The sequence below is a fragment of the Macrosteles quadrilineatus genome, unplaced genomic scaffold (assembly GCF_028750875.1).
Source record: "Macrosteles quadrilineatus isolate MER2022 unplaced genomic scaffold, UCM_ALF_1.0 Scaffold_8__2_contigs__length_117827958, whole genome shotgun sequence".
In the NCBI taxonomy this organism is placed as follows: Eukaryota; Metazoa; Arthropoda; class Insecta; order Hemiptera; family Cicadellidae; genus Macrosteles; species Macrosteles quadrilineatus.
This window is the reverse complement of record NW_026542601.1, coordinates 66,641,860-66,664,318: the sequence shown is the minus strand read 5'-3', so window position 1 is coordinate 66,664,318 and position 22,459 is coordinate 66,641,860. Positions and strand designations below refer to the sequence as shown.

At 36.6% G+C, this 22,459-nt stretch overlaps 1 protein-coding gene and 1 non-coding gene across 3 annotated transcripts in view; one reads left to right on the top strand and one right to left on the bottom strand.

The window, feature by feature from the left end:
- LOC129001299 (uncharacterized) overlaps positions 1 to 22,459 on the bottom strand; it is a 47,264-nt gene that overhangs the window by 4,034 nt on the left and 20,771 nt on the right. The window contains exons 2-4 of one of the 2 annotated variants that reach the window (XM_054428550.1): positions 15,106 to 17,478; positions 14,195 to 14,327; positions 8,104 to 8,219 (exon numbers count right to left, since the gene is read on the bottom strand). In XM_054428550.1, coding sequence (XP_054284525.1) covers positions 8,104 to 8,219; positions 14,195 to 14,327; positions 15,106 to 17,478 — 2,622 coding nt within the window. The remainder of the gene's footprint in view (positions 1 to 8,103; positions 8,220 to 14,194; positions 14,328 to 15,105; positions 17,479 to 22,459) is intronic. The other variant, XM_054428551.1, reaches the window with a different exon arrangement.
- Trnam-cau (transfer RNA methionine (anticodon CAU)) lies at positions 11,124 to 11,196 on the top strand. The gene has a single exon. It is a non-coding gene; the product is annotated as a tRNA-Met (tRNA).

Sequence of the window (22,459 nt, the reverse complement as noted above, 5' to 3'; positions counted from 1 at the left end):
TATTTTTTTCCACTCCGACATCACAATATTACCCGTTTCAGTTTTTAAAATGCAACGCCTAGTCCATTTCCTGTGTCCAAAAGAAAATGATATAACCAGAGTATTACCTCGCCATCACTGATACAACATTCAATGTGCGTATGTTTTTGTGATTACTCACACAAATACCGGTATACACACGGACATGGTCCTGCGTGTTAGACCGTTTCCGAGCGCAGGATTGTTATATCAACTATTTCCACACATCTGCATCGTCACCCTGTTACGAATGTTATCCTGCATTCCTTCGCTGATTGAATCTCTTGCAGTTGATATTGTAGTTTGTTTGTTGGTGCAAAATAAGGAGTTTTCACTCTCTTTGGGTCGTATCGCTGGGTGCGTGTATTTATTACATTTGCGTCGCAGAAATATCTAAAGATTTTTTTTGTAAACAATTAACTCAAAGTGTTGTTGGCTCTTCGGACCCCCCTCTCAACGCTTGCTCCCCCCCCCCCGTTACGGGTTCTGCCTAGGTGTTAGGTCACACTACTGTCCAGGAAGATAATCAACAAGGGTCAAAAGGCAGAAGGAACAAGAAATTCTACCACTAGACACGTAGCTTTCTACAAACGATCATTTTACTTGCACAAGCATACTCCAATAGGAATGCGGATGATGCATTTGATTGCATTTTAGTGGCGTTCTTGACTGGTGTTATCTAAACTTGTTTGTATCATACCGTTGTTGTATTAATAGTCAAAGATCATACATATTCACACTAAGATTTGTAAAGAAAATTATTTGAGAATTAAAAAAATAATTCTGTTATATTGGTGTGTAAAAGAAGTTTGACCATTATTTTCAGAAGTTGTAGCCTACTGTTCCAGGATTATAATAAGTCCTTTGAATCCAAGCCACCCTTAATCTTTTTTCCAAAATATGTATACAAGTTTTAATTTTCAAACATATTTTTTAAACAAATATGAGACTACTTTTTACAGTATTTGGACGTAGATTCACATTTTATTGTAATCGTATTTCAATTCACGGTTCCGACTTTTTAATTGTATAAACTATTCGTGTTTCTTACTTCACTCTTTGCATAAATTAGGCGACATGCTAGCTCCAATCACATTTTATTTAACAAAGAATCATTTTAATATCAACATGTCGATGTGTAGGCTTGGTGATCACAACTAAAATCAAGATTTGTTTTAACATGTTCTAGACATTGTAACACTTTTACTAGATGGTAAGCACCAATCAAAAACAGAAACGAAGATGTAAATAGACAAACATTTTCGTTGTTTCTCCGCCATTTTGGTAACCAAGCTTTCAAGTCAGTACCTTTTTGTAGCTGCAGTTAATAAAGCAGCTGCAACAGGTAATTTTTATTGCAAATCTATGTATTTATAATGTTGTATTTAGTGTTCTTTGTATAATCAAAAAATGGTTCACATCGATTACCGTGCATGATAAATATCTTTAATTTAGCTAAATAACGTATCTAATAAATGTAATGGTTAATTCAATCCGAGCAAAGCTCGGTCTCCTGGAACTAAACATAAATAACCATACTAATGCCTAACCTATCCCAACTTTTACTGAATCAGCTGATTTATTTTTACCAATTTCTGTTCCAAACTAAAACTACTTGGTAGATACATTGATATAGATTATAGCTCAGTGGGTAGATACAACAACCCAGCTGTTGTAGTCTACCTTAACAAACATGTCTGGAAGCCACTTTTTGCAAGACCTCTCATTACGGAAACGGAAGTATGACGTGATGACGTAACTTCTTGTATGTTCGTCCGTCACTGGTCAGTCCTTTCATGGAAGGGTCAAGGGTCAGATGGTAATTTGGTCACTTTTCTTTACTTTCGCCGGCGCCGTGGGAGGTGGGAGGTCAAAACGCTTAATCATACTGGTTCTCGATCGTCATTCGTTTTAAGACAAGATTGTGATGGATTTGAAGTGTTAAGTGCTGCAATCGTGAACAGTAAGAAACAAAAAAGTTTGGATTGCATAGTAATTTTGCAACAAAAATAAACACTACCTACATGATATAATTAAGGGTATGGTATGTGCTTAATTGTTTTTTGTCGTTTGCGCACAGTTCTGATTGAGTGCATTTATTACTGTAGCACTGAATTAGGTGGAGTTTATCATTATCATTAGATTGATCAAGAAACCCAATGCTCCGTTTTTTAACCTGAAAATGGGCGAAGCATGAGTGGTAAGACGCCTCGTGTAGCTTTGTTACTGGCTGTTTGCCATCGACAACAGTAGTGCTCGTTGTTGACTACTCGTTTTCGTTTTTGAGTTCAGCTGTGTCTTTTAAAAGCCTAGAACTAACACCCTCAAGAGATATAAGTCAGATTTGATGATTCTCAGTACAAGTTCCATTCACCGTAATCGAAATTCTTTATTTTATTTCAGGTGTATCCCGACTGTACATCAAACTAACGAAAACATAAATTCAAACCAATTCAAACAGGTGATACTGTAAGCATAGACCAACACAACAATTAGAGTTCTCACCCCATAGTAAATTTTGAAGCTCGTTTATCGTGTCTAGTTCATGTCCGCTGACACTGATCGCTAGTGTCGACGAAATTTTGTTTCTATTATTTTGGGGCTAATTAAATGATTTCTGTTTTACTGTTTGGTTATGATATGACTAGGAAACGAATCAGTTTTTATAATTTGATCGTTATATTTGGTAAACGAGGTTTTAAATGACTGAAACAACAAGAAACAAATCGTATACAAAACACGACCTCTACAGAGTGCTAAACCATAGACAAAAAGCATTAAATATAGACTGTCAGCGGAGTTGCAATTACCATAGGTTCTGGCGCACACCGCTGGGAGCACCGTGCAGTTACGTAGTGCCATTGACTTTTGGTAGCGCTAAACGCCGTAATTACATGGTGCTCCCAGCGGTGTGTGCCAGAACCAATGGTAACCGCAGCGACGGTATATATTTAATTCTTTTTGTCTTTGGCTAAACTAACAGAACTATAAAAATTGGCTTCAGCTGTTCCATAAGGATGAGAAATCTGCTAATGGAATATGTTTTATCCATGCTGTAGGCTATTACCTATGGACGAACTACCCATTGTCCTACGAAACGAATCTATTCACTCGAATGCAAATACCCTATCAGGTTATGTAAACCAAATGAAACCAATCTCGGAGCGAACACAATCACTAGTAAACCAATCGCACTAATTCGGTTACACTTTGTTCAACTGGTCCGGAAACAATCAGCTGAGCGTCATCTCAGTGTTGGTTGTACATTAGCAGAGAACGTGCGAAGGAGAAAGTAGTTGAATCAGATGCTGATCCTGCGGGATAAAAAGGACGTGAATCTGATCTTGTACATCAGATAGAATATTATAGTGTAAAATAGTTTGAAGCCGGTCAGATGCACGTACTGGGGCCAGTTCTATGTTTTCGCTCAACGATCGCCGTGGATTAAACACATTTCCTAGTATTTGTCGTCATTTTGGATCAGCTGATGGCTATTTATGTATTCAAGTTAGCTTGCCCAATTAACTTAGGTGACTGACTGCTATTTATATATTACTAGTGTTCTTACCAATAAAAAAATTATTGCAAAACGAATATTGATGAACTACTATTTTCTTCTGGTTTTCAACCAGGCAATCGTACACTGAAATTAACACCATGACATAAAGTAACATTTTTAAATAGACTTATATAGAGCACTCAAGCATACACAAATTGCGGATGAGTAGTCATCTTACAGCACCCGATGTCCTAACACTTTCAAGAAACTAATACGTATATAGTATATACAGACCGTCCCAAAAGTCCCGGAACGGTTGAATATTTTCTAAACGACAACAGATAAATCAATAAGATTTTGCACATCAACACTACACTTAAAAATCTACTTTTTTAAGGAACTATCAATTTTCTGTCATATCATGGGGACGTCCCAGGAGGAGTCAGAAGGAAATCTTAAATAGGAGCATAGGTCAATATGCACATCAGTTTAAAGGGCTTAGCTAGCAGAGTTCAATGCCGGAAACCGCGCCTCGAAAGGATCACCCGTTACAAAATGGCGGCCGTTCAAAGATTTCTTGAATCTGCCATTTTGAATCTTTGAACGACTGCCATTTTTTACTCAGGCGTTCTTTTGAGCTTGAATTTACGGCATTGTAATCTACTAGTGAAGACCTTTAATTTGATGTGCATATCGACCTATGCTTACGTTAAAAATTTTTTTCCGATTCCTAGGGCTGTGCCCCCAAATGCAAATTAAATGAATCTTTGAACCACTGTCATTCTTGACTTGGTTGTCCGTTTGAGTTCAAATTTGCAGCATTATATTCTGCTAGTAAAGACCTTTAATTTGATGTACATGTCAACCTATGCTTCTATTTAAGATTTCCTTCTGACTCCTTGCGGGACGTCCCCATGATGTGACAGAAAATTTATATTTCCATAAGAAAGTAGTTTTTTAGGTGTGGTGTTGATGTACCAAATCTTATTGATTTATCTGTTGTCGTTTAGAAAATATTAAACCGGCCCGGGACTTTTGGGACAGTCTGTATATTGTTTGGCTTATAACATAACTATTAAAAAAGTATTATTTTTTAGTTAATTAATCGGGAACCATCATAATATACCAAGATTACATCGTGATTATAAGGAAAAAATTGAATGGATTTTCATTGGTTCGTTTGATTGTACATGTGAAATAGTTTTTTGTATTATTCCAATCTACTGGGCCTACTGTATCGGTTATCTAATAGATTTAATAAGTAGAGAAAAAATCAACTAAAACCTCGTAAGTTAAAAAAACCCGTCGCTAAATTTAAAGGTAAATTTTAAAACTTATCAAAATGTTTTTTGTGACATGTTCATCTAGCATTAAGTTCCACGACTCTTTCAAGCCGTTTAAACCGTGTAAATTCATAAAATCACGTGATAAGGGCCCTGAAAGGACCTCCATTAAAACGTCTATAGAAGTTCAGCTGGACAGGTTGTGTTGGTATTCAATCTCAAAAATATAAGTTGATTAAGACTTTCAACACAGTCTCAACAACAAAACAAATCAAGCCATTTCAACATAATCTGAAATTACGCTATTTGATTCAACACCGCTCAATGAAGTCCGTTCATTGGAATCATTTGCTTCACCACAGGTGCGGTTTGATACAATACGCTCGCGTGTGCGTGTGTGCATGCTTATGCACGTTTGTGCATGCTTGCATATATTTACATATGCCAGCAACATTGCAATCTAATTACTGCATACCAGAACGATAACCTGCTTCAACTCGGTTACTGCATACGGTCCAGAGAGATTAGCGTAATTACTACCAGCCAAGATACTCATCTGATTTAAATAAACAATTATTGTATTTTCGTTGTGATGCAAAATTTACTGTTTTCAATACATGCGGTGCGGATCTAAAGAATCAGCTGTTGATGTTAATGACTTTAAAATTAGTTCACTAACTCGGGCAAAGAAAATAGTTCCATTTAACGGGTCAATCAACGTATTCGTTTTTTTAATATTTTCAATCATACTGTCCGGAAAACAGCAGTTTTTAGTTCTTCAAATCGTCCGAAAAATCATAATTTCCGAGTAATTACAAATAGGGAGCAAAAAAAAATCATATGGTGAATGTTTCTGTTTGCTATCATCAAAATTTGTTTATTAATGTTGTTTACTATTTGAAACACACATAAATGACAAAAATAAAACAACATAAGAAGGTGTTCCTGATTTTGTGTTGGAAGAGTCGAGGAAGGCGATGGTATGATTGCTTCCAAATGAGTTGAGAGGTGAGTAATTAAGTGATTTAATTAGTGGATTACGAAAACGCGGATATTCACAGGTTATTTTAAGTTGTATGTCTCAAACAGACTATATAAACATTGATCTCAAATTTGTATAACCTCAAATTATGTGGTCTAATTTTGTTACGATTTGAAGGTTATTCACACAGTATAATTAAAATAGTTGTTCATCACAAGGAGCGGAAGTGTCTTTTTGGTACTAGTGTGGAAAGTGTCGTATTTCGGCTATTGTATTTGTATCTACACTTCTCTCTACATACAGATTTAAACTGAAAAGTACAAGAATTTCAGTAGAAATATATGAATGAAATATTGGGATTGGCGGTAATTAATGTACTAAATCATTGTTTTGTAAATTACTTTCTTCGTTGAAGAATAGCGCAGGATGACGTAAAATATACATCGTCACACAGTCGAAAAGTGTATTTTCCGACCCTCGCTTATTTTCCGACCTTAGGACCTGGTGAGGGGATATGCTACTGTATAAGTTATACTGAAGCTAAACCGGGTGTTTTCAAAACACGTGTTGCTGGGCTAAAGTTGTTATATTCATCCCAAGGGTTATAAAACAATTGACAGAAGTCAAGCACATCATATGTACATTTTTCACTTCGAAACCTTGGCTGTAATTATTCATCGAATGTACTGCAACTGTATCGATATCGAATTATAAACTCCATCGAATTTGTTGCTTCCAGTGAATTGGCGTGCTTCAAAATATTAAAAACCAAGCTATTTAGGCCTAAATAGTGTACAACTTGTCATACTGTGTTATGTCGAAACATATTTTTTGCTCATTTTCTAACCTTCTGCTTAACGTCGGTCGTTGAAATAGCCAATTTTAAAAGAATCACTTTGGGTTCTAGTGATTAAATAATAGTGACAGTACTATTCTTTGAATATTTTATCTCTCGTTAGTCAACATTTTAAGGCAATCAAAACACAATTTAAAATTAAAGAAAACTAATAATTTGTTACTTTGCTGTATCCAGAATTTTCCTTAGCATTCCTTTTCAAACAATGTACAACAGTATCTAGATTACGCTGGAGATATTCCGTAAGACAAAACGTCATCCACGGATGAACACTACGTACTAATTTGAAAGTCCATCTCGACAGTTTTCGCAAGCTCGCTCCTCGCTTCTGAGGACTGTAAACACGTTCCGCTCCTTCCAATTGCAGCAATGTGTCATTAACAGTAATCTAGGTAATAGGTACCTCGCAGCGGTTGCAACGACTGGTTTCACTGTTCCACATACAGAAACTGTTCCAGCCGTTTGTTTGTGGAGTTGATAATGAGTGGTCAATGTGTCACTGAAATAGAAATTGCTTGGTTTCCCTTGAAGTCTGAAACTTGAGAAGGTGGCAATCTGGTGTTGGGAAACTTTAATTTGTATCGCGTGCAGAAAATAATTATTTTCAAATGTAAGGTAAGGTAGGCATATACGCAGATTTTGAGGTAAGATTTTAATTTATTTAACACCTCAGTTTATACCTACTTAGCGTCATGTTAAAATACAAACTAAACGGGAGATATTTACTAGAAAGGATTACTATGCTTAAAATAGAATTTTGTTCCTGTGTCTAATAAAAACCAAAACGTTGAGGCGGCGTTGAGTAGAGTAGCTCAATGCCAAGTTATTTTTAACAAATCGTTCCTTTGTCGATCGTCCCTTGCTTTTGTTTGACAACCGCTAAATATATGGCTCGGTATGAAAACATATGAATGAAGAGAAACTTACAATCGACACAAAAAAGTAAACAAACGTATGTAATTTTCGCACGCGTTCATTTAAAATTATTAAAACCCTTATTTCATTAACCAATAAACTATGCAGTTTTCAATTAATAACAGCCTTAAGCTCAATTAATTTGTTATGTTTTGTCCGTACAATACAAGTTGTACAAAATACTAGGAAGAATTGAAAACTCTGTTTTCACACAATTATTATAGTTTTTACACTTCCGGGTCCACTTGGTCTCTGCTTGCATAGACTTTTCCTTTTATTCCCCTCTCATTCTATAAAACTGTCTTCTGTTTGTAGAAGGAGTTCACTGCTTATTCCAAATAATTATACTAGTATTATACTCGTATTTTAACCATGTGAATTATCTGTAATTTTTATGGTTGAACAATTCTTTTTACTTCAGTTCAGGTGAAAGATTTAGGAGGAATTTTAACATCAACAACAGAATAAGAAACGACGAACATGACCTTAACCACAGATTAACTCATTTATGTAACAAAACATGCATAAGTGCCAAGTTTCAGCCACCTACCCCACTCAGTAGTCTCGGGTTCTCCTGGAACTTCTCCTCAGCTTTGTCAGGACCTCCCAGCTGTACCAGGAGCGCCCTGAACGCTCTGTCTGTAGGGACGAACACTGTGTAGGGTCCTGCGAACAACAACAACAGCTATAATTATTGTCCTCATGGGTTAAAATACAATTCAATAAGCTATTACAAGCAAGCATTATTCTTCAACCCATCTCAAATTTTTAAAAGCCATACTTAGTTAACTTTAGTAGAGATGTATTTCTTCAAATTTAATGACGATAGTTTCATATCTATTGCGATTATGTAATGTTTTATAGAAAACTATCTGTTTTTGGCGTTGTTTCTTTCGCAATATTTAAATTTTCATTCCTTGCAACGCCATAGTCGTAAATCATTTTTAGTCCAGTCAATAAAGGGATTGTAGAGGACATGGAGAGGGGGAAATTTTTTTTCTGCGGGAATGTGTTCGGGGTAGTTAGGAGATAAAAATACCAAAAGTCCCCGCCCCTGGCCCTGCTGCTTCAGCGGGGGGAGGGGGGGAAAGACCCCATTTTTTAGTTTTTTACTTCTACACTGAAAACCGTGCATCGTACGGAAAAAATGTAAATTACAAAAAGAAAGATGATAAAATTCTCTACAAGAATGGTTATATTCATTTCTTCCGTATATGCATTGGTTTAAAAGATATTCTCAAAATAATATAAACATTCTTAAATAAATCGATTTTTCACGCGTTTTTTGTCAAATAAGTTTATATAATCCATTAGCCTGTTGTTGTTTCACATCAATCAGGATAGAAAACATGTTTTTGAACACTAACCTATATAATATAATATATCAATCGTATATATTGTGTTAAAAATAGTTTACATAAATTTAAATAGATTATGTATATTTGTCATGGAAACAAGTAATTTTGGCATAATTATTACATTAAAAATTAAACAGATTATGTTTGTAGCTATATTTGTCCAGGTTTATTTATATGAACTACCGAAACCAAGACTTAATACTATTGTTCATGGTCTCTCCATAATCCAATTCTTGTTCATCAGACTCAATATATATACTGTTCTATGGAATGGCAACCATACAAAGTAGGTATTTTAAGCCAAGTGTGAATGGAGATGAGTGTAGAATGAGTGGCGCGATCTTGTAGTCTTGTTAGTGACTAAGACCTACTTATTCCTTAGACACAGCTGTTAATTAATAGCCCATACAGCTAATAGCAACTAAGGGACCTACAGTTTATAGTGGAATCCGAACCACATTTTTGCCTTGGTAATTAGGAATTGGTCTAATTATCAGGAAAGTACTGCGGATAGTCGTAGTACTCACCCGTGCAGACGTTAATCCACACCTGGGAGTATCGCATCCACCTTGCATGCCTATAAATATCCACAATTCGTATAAAAGGGGGGACATAACCGTATCTATATCATTATTATAGATATTTTGAGGTTAATATAAATAATATTTATGCTTAGAACATAATAAACTCTTTAATTATATATTACCCTCATACATGAGCCCAAAACGTTTAATTTGAGACATAAATAAGGTCTTTAGGACAATTACCTCAAAAGATACAGCATGAAATCTAAATTCCAAAATGGCGGCCGTTCCCCAACTGGGATTTCTTGGGACTTTGTGTGGGCCACTCAGGACATTGTTTTGAACATTTCCACCAATTTTCAGCCTGTTATCAATTTTGGGTGCATTAACCTAATTGCACTGGATTAATAAATTTCAACTATACAATATCATATACAAAGATAGTTTCTAATCAGAACCCCCCCCCCCCCAAGGGATCGCCTCTAGTCAGTAAGATATTAATTTGAAAAGAGACACCAAAATTATAGTAACCAGGAACAGTTAATCCCAGTTTTTTTGCAAATGCACTCAAGATTATAACAGTACCAGATGTGCAATTTGTGCATGCAAGAAAATGTCCAATAAGTGTTCTCCGTTATGCCAGAACTGCTAAGGGATCTTTTTACATGAAATGCCCATTCTGATGAATGAGGAAGATGAAGAATATACAGGCCTACGCCGAATTCTCACTTTGATAGCCAATATTGAGTCTAATCTAAACAAGAATATAATGATGGAAATGTCCTAGATGGTGGTTTTCAGTTCCAGATGGCACCAGTTTTTGGGACAGAAGTCGGACCCTCTCGTCCCAAGTGAGCCAGACCATGAACAATAATATTAAGTCTTGGTTTCGGTAATTGTTATAAATAAACCTGGACAAAAATAGCTACAAACACAATCTTTTTAACTTTAATGTAATAATTATGCCAAAATTACTTGTTTCCATGACAAATATGTATAACTTATTTAAATTTATATAAACTATGTTTAACACAATATATACGATTGATATATTATATTATATAGGTTAGTGTTCAAAAACATGTTTTCTATCCTGATTGATGTGAAACAACAACAGGCTAATGGATTATATAAACTTATTTGACAAAAAACGCGTGAAAAATCGATTTATTTAAGAATTTTTATATTATTTTGAGAATATCTTTTAAACCAATGCATATACGGAAGAAATGAATATAACCATTCTTGTAGAAAATTTCATCATCTTTCTTTTTGTAATTTACATTTTTTCCGTACGATGCACGGTTTTCAGTGTAGAAGTAAAAAACTAAAAAATGGGGTCTTTCCCCCCCTCCCCCCGCTGAAGCAGCAGGGCCAGGGGCGGGGACTTTTGGTATTTTTATCTCCTAACTACCCCGAACACATTCCCGCAGAAAAAAAATTTCCCCCTCTCCATGTCCTCTACACCCCCCTTTTGAGCATTCATTGACTGGACTATTTCTTTACGTGCATCTTAATACTGCAATATTATAAGTGTATGCACCTATAAAATCAACTTTTAAGTTAGGGCACAAAAACCCTAAACCTGACATTCCGCATGCTATATCATTCAAGTATCTTTACTATTTACCTTTACCTTTAATTATTAGTTTTTGGGCCAATAAGGGCTGCTAACGACTCGACCCTCAGCCTCGGTAGCGCAGTAGGCAGCGCGTAAGTCTCATAATCTTAAGGTCGTGAGTTCGATCCTCACCCGGGGCATGAACTTTTTGTTTGAAAGTAAAATAGCCTTCAAATCCTTCTCTTAGGAATCATTGTTTGGACTTCATTGTTTTAACAAATAAGATAAGCGTTTGGGAATATTTAAATTATCAAGATTTGAATAAAAAATATTTTTAAATAATATTTGCAAAAGATTGATATGTTTTATTTATTGTGGTATTAGAAAAAAAGAAATATGCGAACTCAAAAAAATCCCGCCATGGGATTCTGTACGAATTTTCCATTTGCCAATTAGTTTAATACTAGAGAACCCGTGCGGCTCAATGAGCCGCATATTATGAAACATGACGCCGAGGAAAACGTCATGCTTAAATTCAAGTAATTCTAGTTACATCTCAGAGTTGTTTAAACACTTGTTAGAAACTAATTTTAAATATCACTGTTTGCGTCGTCAAGGTCTACCTACATTATTTCTGCTCTCAGTTTTAATTGATAACTTATAATGAATGCTAAACGATCTGCTTCAATTCGAGTTAACATGTTGCAACAAAGTTTTTCCAGCATTAAGAATTGAAGAAAACTGTTGCCTTAATTATAACCTGTGTTTATTTAAGTTGGGTCATTTTATTTCTTTGATTCGAGACATCCTCCTAATTAAACGAATTTTCTTCGTAGAGAATCCTGAAAAGTGGAGTGATATCAACCATTTAATGTGCTCCATTTTTTACCCACAAACTCTGGGTTATCAACTGGAAAGCCATAATCTGCGTTGAATAGGCTAAAGCAGCAACACCATGAAATAGGTTGGATAACTCTTGTAGCTATAAGATTTGGATAGGAATTTTAATTTTCTCTTTTTGAACAGCGTATATTATTTGCCTCTCCTGAATCATAAAAATAAACTTGACTGTAACTAATCGATCGTTAAATACATAAACACTAATTCCTTCACTTATGTCTAATATTGCCACTAAAATTCAGTCAAAAACTTTGTATACGTTTGTCCGAGGAACTGGCAACATAACCGAGAAGTAAACAATCCATTTGTTTTTTTTCCTAAATTAAAGTAGAGCGAGTAATACAAAAGTTTACAATAAAAACTTAAGGTCCGCCAAGATTTTGTATAACCTTACTACTTGAACTTATCATAGTCAAGGCATTATTATTGTTTGTACTAAATGTTTTGAGATCTGTCAGTGTCAGAAGTAAACATTTCTCGCATGCATTCATTTGACCTGACATTAGGCAAGTATACTTTACCACAGTGACAACACTATGTGCTTAATATATTTTTTCACTTCCAAAGTAAGTTGCATAGCAGAACTGGCAAATATTATTCATCTCACCAAGTGAATGTGTATCTAGATGGGTATCTGTTAGATCAGACCTCTCTTTTTCTTCTCTCCTCATACGCATAAGATATCTTATTATTAATAATTGTCTCCTCCCGTTTTCAATATTTCTTCTTTGAACTTGAGGCATTTTCCGTTCTTCCAACAAAACTGATTAACTGTTTAATTTGGTCTTAACCTACTGAATATTTAAACATCAATATTTACTCCCAAAAAGCTAAAAGGTTTCTTCTTATAAACAGCTGTTTTTTGTTTTTAAATTTGTTCTATGTATTTCTTATGGGGAAACCCCGACCTTTGAGAGGGTCTCGCGCCCTTAAGAGTAGACATTTTAAAGTTCTAAAACCTTATTGCAAAACTACATATTGAGACGAATCTTTTGACACCTTAAACGTTAAAATTGGTCCACAAATAAGGGAGGAGTTGCGTTAACAAAATACGGCTTCACGTATTATATATATAGATAGATACCGTTAAAGATTTACAACTGTATTATATGGGCTTATATTAAATGTTTAATAACTGTTTTAATAGCTATTGCAAAGAATATAATTAGGCCTAATAAAATGTTACAATCGTTTTTATGAAAAACAATCATGAATTAAGTCACAATAAAAACCAACTACTTAAGGTTAAGCCAAAGTTTGAATGATGACCTGTGAGTTCAAGAGGTTATCAAGGTTAATATAAAATGATATTCATATTATTATGATGACATGTGATAAGAGAAGTAATTCAATAATAATGACTTCAACGAGTTCCGAATTAAATTAATTTGCTTAGGAAGTTTTATTAAATATGAATATTTCCTTTTGATGTACACACATTTGTCTTAAAAAGGAATAGTAAGTTAATTGTTTATGAAAAGCAAACTATACTACTGTTACGGTCAATTGTTACGAGCTATTATCATCACTTCGAAAGGTTACATACACTAATAGCTGATGAAAAAGTCAATTGTTAAGAAATAATTTAATATTATGCAATTTTACCACTGGTAACAAAGCAAGTATTGGCAAGTATATAAAATATTAATTGCAAACTATTTTAATTTTAGAATTCGAGTACCTATTTGATAAGCCTATCAAAGATTTCCTACATTCTGTCGTTGAAGTCACAAAACCTTACAAAAATACGTAGCCTAAGAAAACATGTCACCATGGTATGAAACCCTCCTTGTAAAAGATCATCAGTTTGAATTTATCTAGCGTTTGGAAGGGAATATTAATGGGATCGTTGAAAAAAAATCTATCATACCCTGTTCACAAAATTTAGGCGGTTTAAGGGGATGGTTCCTATGATTCCCCAACACTTTTTTAGCTTAATATACATATCAGCTGAGCTTGTTGTTTCAAAGTTAGGGTGAGGTAGAGGAGATGGAATTGCTTCCTCTCCAGCCGCATAAATTTTGTGTGTCAACGGAATATAACAATCAACACCTGGGAATATGTGTAGAAATTGGCGACCGATAAAGTGAAGTTCAAACATTGAAGGTTCTACGCTTTAGTTGCATTCTTCAGGGATGAGCCTGAGTAAGTCAATCGCAAGAATTGTAGTGCAGTTTTTAAAATGTTCGAGATCTCGAGATTAAGATAAATGATTACAGCTGATAATACAAGTTTTGATACCGTGGCAAACCAAACCTGGCCAACACTGTTCTATAAATAGCAACAGTATTTGATTACCTGTAGAGTTCAGTATAGAGTCAAGCCCAGATTGCCTCAGGAACTTAGACATGGCGTAGAGACCTTGGTTCCGCAGCACGTCCACCAACGATGTCTTCTCTGTCGTCAATATGGGCAAGGCCTCTTGGTTTACCTGGGTACAAAACATAACAATGACTATGATTATTATAAAAAACGTGAGAGATCAAAACCTAGGTCACAATTATAATGTTTCTATTTTTTTTTTAAATTACATTTTCATACCTATTCATAATAATCGTATAAACCACATGTTAATAAAAACTAAATTATACCATTCGCTGCCATTGGAAACTGAATTAACAATAGTCAAAGATTATAGTACTGTAATTTCTAGCACTTAGTCCATAAGAAAAAATCGTTTCAAAACTTTGAAATAAAGTTTATCCAAAAACTAATTAATGACCGAAACAGTTATTCACTGGCTGTACCCAAAGTTCAGTAAATGCCCAACTGTTTTAAATGTTTGCCGGTTAGGATTTTGATCTTTAAATGAGAAAAATTAATCGTACTTTAACATTTACTTTGAATGACATATAGCGACATAAGGCAGACAGTTTCCTAGAATAATCTAAGAACCGTAGTAATACAACCGACCTTGTTCGTACGAGTCACTAGAGTGACAAGCTTGAAAATGAACCGTTTGCTATAGTTAATTTTGTTTGAGTTTAAAAAGGATAATTGACTCTTTTTTGAACCAGTGACAAGGTAGATTCCAATCGGGCTCCAAAGACAGCCGTTTTTGATAGACTAGGCCAACGATGTAACTAGGCAAAACAAAAAGCTTATATAAATAGCCTATGATGTTTTTTATAAGAAACAACCGTTCACTGGTGCACTCACTCGATATTAAAATAAACTTCATCTTTGTAAGACATCAAAATAAGTACAACTACCTGCTGAATGGGCACAGGCTCTGTAGTAGTCAACGTCAGGTCCACCTGTTGATTGATGACGTCAGGTTGGTAAGCGTCAGCCAATGTCTGTCCGAACTGGTTGTTAGGTTGGTACACTGTGTTCTGCTGGAAGATCTGCTTGTAGAAAGGATCATCGAAATTGTCTTGAGGTGAGAAGTTCACTTGACTGTACTGAGAAGTTGTAGACACCAAAGGAGGAGGAGCTGTGGTTGGTTGAGTAGGAACTACGGAGTTGGTGGGGTACGATCCTTCAGCGATATCTGAAGGCACGGTTGGCAAGAAGGAAGGAGTCTTTGAAGGAGATCTGGAAGTTGAGGTGTGATATTGGGGACTCACCGGTTGTTGTACTGAGGAGGGATTGTACAGGAAGGGTCCTGTGTATGTGTTGGGTGACGTGTTTGACGTTGAAGAAACTGAGTTAGAAGATCTTGACGATTGGACAAATGGTTGACTAGTGGTTTTTGTCACAGCGAAGTTTGTACTGTAAGTTGGTTTTGTGGATGACTCGAAATAGTTGGGGGCTGGTGTTGGTTGAAACCCGTTGTACTTAGTGCTTGGAACTGGCTTTCCAGAATGCTTCACGTAAGATGGAGATTCAACTGATTCTTCCGGAGTGGCATTTGCTAAGGAATTTGAATACGTTTGATGGTCGTGTTCCGCCTTTGTGGATTTCGGTAGTTTAATTTCTCCCTTTTCGATCTTTTTAATTATAGAGTCTACTTCTTCGCCCTTTTCATTCACACCGTTTTCATTTCCCCTCACCCCTTGAACCTTGAGTGATCCATCTGGTTGTTCTTCTAGGATAACGAAGGTAACTTTTTTCTGTGGTAACGTTTGTGGTACACTACCGAGCTCTTCTAAGCCACCGTCTTGGTTTTGTCTTATTATTTCGAAATCTCTGGGCAAGCCTCTGGTCAACTCCTTCAGTAGAAGTTCTGGTGGTCTAACCGTGGTGGTAGTGGTAGTGGTGGTTGGTTGGTTGATAACGATCGTTTTTATTTTTGGTGTCGGTTTCTTCGAATTGGGATCGATTTTACTTGGTACTTGAATGATCTTGATATTTTGCCCGTTGGGTAGAAAGATTGGTGATGAGGAATTTGAGTTGGACAAGAAGTCAAGATTGGGCAAAGCATCGATCTGATCAGATGTTGCTGGGATGGTGCCTTTGATTTCATCCAAAAGCCCTTGTTTCTGAAGTTGTTGTTGGATGTGCTTTTGCAGTGCGTCTTCACTATCAAACTCAATCACATTTTGTTTTGGCGTTTGTTTAGGGGCTGGTGTAGTCGATGTTTGTAATTTGCTTTGTTGCACTTCTAAAAGCTGCTGAAACAGTTTTTGACGGTCAGGTTTGATAAGAAGCTGAGTCGGTCTAATCGACACTTGTGGTTTGGGGCTCTCTGTTGTGGATTTGTATTTATGCCTCAGCCTGTAAGGTATCCCGTAGGTTGTGGTTGTAGGGGGTGTCGTAGTAGTTGTCAAGGCAGCCTTTTTCTTTTTCAAGTAATTGTATGTCGTATGCCTTGTGGTAGGTTGAGTCGGTAGGAACGTCGGCGGCTGTGTCTCAAACCTGTATGGTGGTTTTGTCGGAGCAGGTTCAAATTTATAAGTCGGTTTTGTCTGCACCGGCTTAGGCGGAGCTGGCTCGAACTTGTAAGTCTGTTTTGGCGCAGACTCAAACTTATAAGTAGGCTTTTCAGGAGCAGGCTCGAACTTAAAACTCTTCGTGGGTATCGTCGGTGGCGCAGGTTCAAACTTATACGTCTGTTGTGGTTGAACATCTTGTTGATTGAAAAACACTGGAATCTCTTCGTTGAGACCTTGGTTATTCAGTTGGTTCGTGAACTGCTGCGAGGCAAGCAGCCTGTTGTACTCCTGCTGAAATTGAGTTCTTAAGTTTGAATTGGTATTTGACGGTAACTGGGAGAAATTAGGTAGAGAAGGAACATTTTGTTGGTGAGGATTGTTGAACGCTTGAGGAACCTGTTGAGGGAACGCTACTTGAGGATTTGATGATGTAGCTTGAGGTACTCTTTGTTGAATCACTTGCTGAGGTGTGTAGTGTGGTTGTCGTTGTTGCTGAGTCGGCGGCTGCAGATGCTGCTGCTGCTGACGCAGCTGAGCAAGATACTGAGCGTTCGTGAGGAACGGTTGTTGGCCGAGCCCCAGGGACTGTTCTATCGGCGGAGGGCGACTCTCCTGTTGTCCATGATTCTGGTCGTACTGGAGGTTCTGGAGATGCCTCTGGGCCGCAGTCAGTTGGAACCGGTGCTGCTGGATGTCGTTCAGGATCTGGCTTTGTTGTTGCGGTGACAGACTTTGCCTCGTCAGTTGCTGGTTGTATGGCTGAAACTGAAAAGAAAGGCATTAATGTTGAAACTGAAATGTTATCTATATAATTGGTTATCAATATAAGTAGTGTAATAGCTAAGAATATAACTAATCTAACACGTGTCTAGTAATGTTTCATTGTAATAAACTCTATTATAATTAATTACAGGCATTGAATAAAATAAAAATGTTTCTGAATCAATAAAACAAATCAAACTACATGGTCATAGGAATACTGAAAGGAATTCTATGTTTATAATATGGAGAATTCTCTCTACCCGAAGCTTATAATGTCAACTTAAATTGGGGTGAAGACTTATGTGTTAAAGAAAGGTTGAAGTTATGAGATATATTTTTTAAAGCGTCGAAATTCTATGAAACAAATGATTAACAAATGATCCCCTTGAGACGAGATATTCACGAATGGCATTTCATCAAGAGTGAAATACACGATTAGTCAGGAGATTCTCATAATACTGAATCCTTCATCTTCTCATCCTCGTCAAGTGTTAAACTGTTTGATTCTGATAGCTGAGGACATTTCCTAGCGTGTTTCCTCTCTCCACTTTCCCTGCATTGTTGGTTTCTCCCACACTGCCGAGTCTGGTGACCTTCCCGCGCTTTCCCCGCCCGTCTCGCGCCATTCCCGCCCCTGGTCAGCTGATCCGCCAATCATCTAATCAGCTGATTAGGTAGCAGTAGATCCGTGTAGTCACTCTGATAGCGGCTCCTAACTAGGAGTTATTACAACCGAGGAGTCTCCGTACAAAGGCTTAACAAAGGTGATCGAAGATAAATGATGACCAACGCTGTTTATAGTTCAAGGTGTGAATAAAAATAGATGTGGACTTAAAAAAATAAGAAGAAAGCATCTTATTTACTATTCAACGGTAAAATGTCTTGTAAGTAGCCAATGACGATGTTTGATTTAGGTACTACTTTATATTATTAAAAAAAAAAAAAAAAATACTTTAATAAAGAAAACACGGTCATCCACAAATGTTATTTGAGCCATTAGTATTTCACTGTTTCGCTTTACATTTCTACAATAAAAAAAACTTCTTGTGACACAGATACAAAATATCTTTTATGAAAACCATACATTCCCTTGGATTTGATAAATGACTACTTTAGCCCTAGATGCATTGAAATTAAACACCCCCAGGGGAAATTTGACATACTACTGTAATGTCTAACTATAGTAGCATGAAGGTACTATATCTTCATTGAGTAAGGTCATTGAAATTCTTCCAATTCAACAGAGCATATGCTAATACAGAAACCAGATTATACGTTGTACTGATTGATTATTCAGTTACATGCAGTCAGCCCACAATTGTTCCACGACCCCAGATTAGCAGTATCAGTCTACAGCAACAGCAGAATGGGGAATTTCCTGTATCTCTAGTCGAAGTCTTGATATCTCCCATTATCATACAATGGCCCTGCATGACCATTGGTCACTCCACACATGCTCGACCCTTTGACCCTTGCAATCCTTACATCACATCTGAGGTAAAAGTAGCAGGTCCACTTTCTGCACAGAGAGAGCTTCTCGACCTCTTCAGTCTTGAGGAAGAAGGGTCAGAAGTCAAGGTCATCCCGGGACGAAAGTGAAGTTACGCAAGGAAGAATTTACAAATGACAGGTTGAATGAGAGAATGTTACTGATTAGGATTATTTGTGAAGATCCATCTTCCTGTTTGCTGAAGATGACGGGAATTGCTCTGTAATTTGAATTAATGCCATGTTTCGCCCGTTTCGCCTAATGCGACGTTTGCCGTGGAAATTCGTTGTGGGAGACTTTCTAACTATGATTGTTTTCACGCAATATTGTTTTATACCGAGGCTGTATTTTGTGGTTCTGTGGATTGTTTTCGATAAGATTTTTTTGCGTGGACTGTTCCTATGTATTTTATACAGACTTTTAAAACTAACGATACAGCTATTACAACTAATTTGTTGTTGAATTCTAATGGTGTAATCTTTGGTTTAATATTTAGAGTATTCTAACAGATGCACGATTAAATTTCTTATTAGATTTCAATACCGAAAGGTTGAAAATGGGAATTAGCCTCAATGAGAATGTGACTATTGAATAACTACTATATCTTCGTCTGACTCGAGTGCCTGCTAACTACTAATCTTTAACACCACGAAGCTTATATTTATTTCTTCCACTTAACTCTGGTATTCTTCTATTAGTCTAGTTTGCATTGGCCTTAAACATGACCTTAACCTCTATTATTCCTACCCATTTTCAGAACTTCCTAAAATATAAAATGCAAAACTACTGCCGTAGATTCAGTGTAATGGCCACCATCTGTAGTTTAGTGTTTTGGCAACAGTTGTATTGAAACACAACGAACTGACTTTGAATAAAGCTAGCTCAATAAAAACGTTTTCATTCATTCATTCATTCATCTTTAAGATAAACCTCAAAAGCATCACCTATGTTAAACTCTAAGACCCTGAGTGTATGTATCTAACATCATGTGCAATAGCAGAGGCATTTTCCAACATCTTTTCACCCTCAACTTTCCTCCCAGGAAGAGGAACTCCAAGTTTTCCCTGAAGGATGCTAAGTCCACTTACTGCAACAAAGCTTCTGTAATCGCCACTTCTTCTCTTGCACAATCGACTCTTCTACCGGAAGCTGTCTTGACAGTAAATTGCAGAGAAAGCCACGTTATCGGCGACACAGAGACGAGCGTAGTTATTGTACGTCGCTTGCACAATGCTATAATTGCACGCACGCCTCCGATTGATATCATTGTGACAAACCTTGACTTTGGAAGCGCTTTCTTCAAGGTTGTCAGAGATGGCTTTGCGTGGTGAAAGATGCGAGGAATGTAAGGAGTTGATGAGTTGGTAGAGTGATCACGGTCATGCATTTTGCGTCACAGAGTTCCTTAACTGCACCAAGCCCTCAAAGGGTCCCGAAAAATGTTCCTTAGTTGCGCTAAGCCCAAGACAGGAAGGGTTGAGCTAGTTTACGTGTCATCCTAACCTAACCTAACCTAAACTAACCTAACCTCACCTAATCCACTTAATTATTTATTCAAAGAGGGTCACCACTTGGGACAGTCAATGAACGTATCGGGTGGCTCCCTGGAGTAGTTGGCGCATATAATGCTCGCCCGTGATGTTAAAACGAATGTTTTTTTTAATTAATTGATTTATGAATTTGACAACAAGACTAACAGTTTTGTAGTTAAATGTAATAGTAGTGTTTTTGATTGACTACACTCATGAGAAAAGTGCCTCTTAAAGCTATATTTTATTTTATAACGCCGTGAGAACTTCTTTTGTTGTTTGGTAGTTCCAATTATTTAGAGCTAACACCTTTAACCTCCCGAGTGAAAGCGTTGTCTAGTCATAACGTTCTTTCTATTGCCTCATGAAAATATTGAATCGTAAAAGTTGATACCTCAAACACCATATCTTATCGTTTATGATCCATACCAGTGAGTTCAATAAAACATCATTTAAAAAAGGTTCTAATTTGTTAATAAATAATATAATGTTACCTTCTAACGTTCCAAATTGGTTTAGTCATACGACGCGTTTCGTCAACACAGTGACATCATCAGGTGATCCGCTATCGCTTCGTCTTGAACATTAACACAAAACAGTCATAACACATATCACGAACACATAATTACTACATTTAAGGACCGATCGGTATTGTCGTCGCTGTGGCCACAACTCGCGTACGCACATGATTAATTCTGGGCGACGACTGCCACGAGTTGTGGCCACAGCGACGACAATACCGATCGGTCCTTAAATGTAGTAATTGTGTGTTCGTGATATGTGTTATGACTGTTTTGTGTTCATGTTCAAGACGAAGCGATAGCGGATCACCTGATGATGTCACTGTGTTGACGAAACGCGTCGTATGACTACACCATTTTGGAACGTTAGAAGGTAACATTATATTATTTATTAATAACTGACGTTCCAGTAGTATGAATGAATTCTAATCTAATTTGTTTCTAATATGCGCACTTCATCGGCATTTTAAAATTATTAATTGAAGAAACTGGACGATTGAATTGTGTTAAATAAATTAACGTATTCTTTTCAAAACTCAAGGCTACAGTATTAAAATAAAATTTGTCGTTTGCTCGAACTCTAAAGACAGTTTGTTCTTATCCTGATAGCTAATACAGTAATCAAATTACACCACTCGTAAAAGCATCATCTGGATATGGGATCTCTTCTCACTATACACGTCACTAACAGCCAATATATAATAACTATGTTTTTTCTTCCAGTAAATCCCAATCAGAAGATAAAAAAATAGAATCTACTCCGACCTGTTGCTCCGAATCCAGAACGACTATCAAGAGATTTAATAGCATTTTAAGAGGTTTAGTGCATTCCTAACAAGCATCAACATCAAACTATGTGGTTTTATGGTCAGTTAAGGGCAAATTAGTATATGATGTAATGGGCTAGAAATGCAAAAATCTTAAATCTCAATTTTAATTTAGGCACAAAAAAGTATGAGATAGCACAGTAAAAAGGTATAACCCTTCAGTCTCTTCATATTGTTTATGTAAGCAGAGTCTGAGCTAATTATCTTCAACGCAACGGGAATAATTGTTCTGGAGTAAGTTTTGGACGAACATTATACTTCTAAACTAGCTGGGTAGCCGAGTGGTTATAGTGTTCACCTAACAATCAATAGGTTGCCAGATCGATCCTGTAAAGTAAGTAGCTTTTTCATGGTTCCAACCTGGACCCAGCTGTTTCTGATCATTGGGCTTTAAATAAATGATCCTGGCTAATGAAACAGCTGATCTTAGTCAGTGACAAAGCTACACAGATCATCTCACTCCAGTCTACACGCATACTTCACTCATATTTGGGGTAAAATACGCATCTAGGAGGCGTCCCCGTGCCAGTCCCAATGAATAATGATATTGATATATAGTTTGGATTTTTCCACGGTAATATCGAATAGATAACTGGTTAGCTAAATGGGTTTAGATTC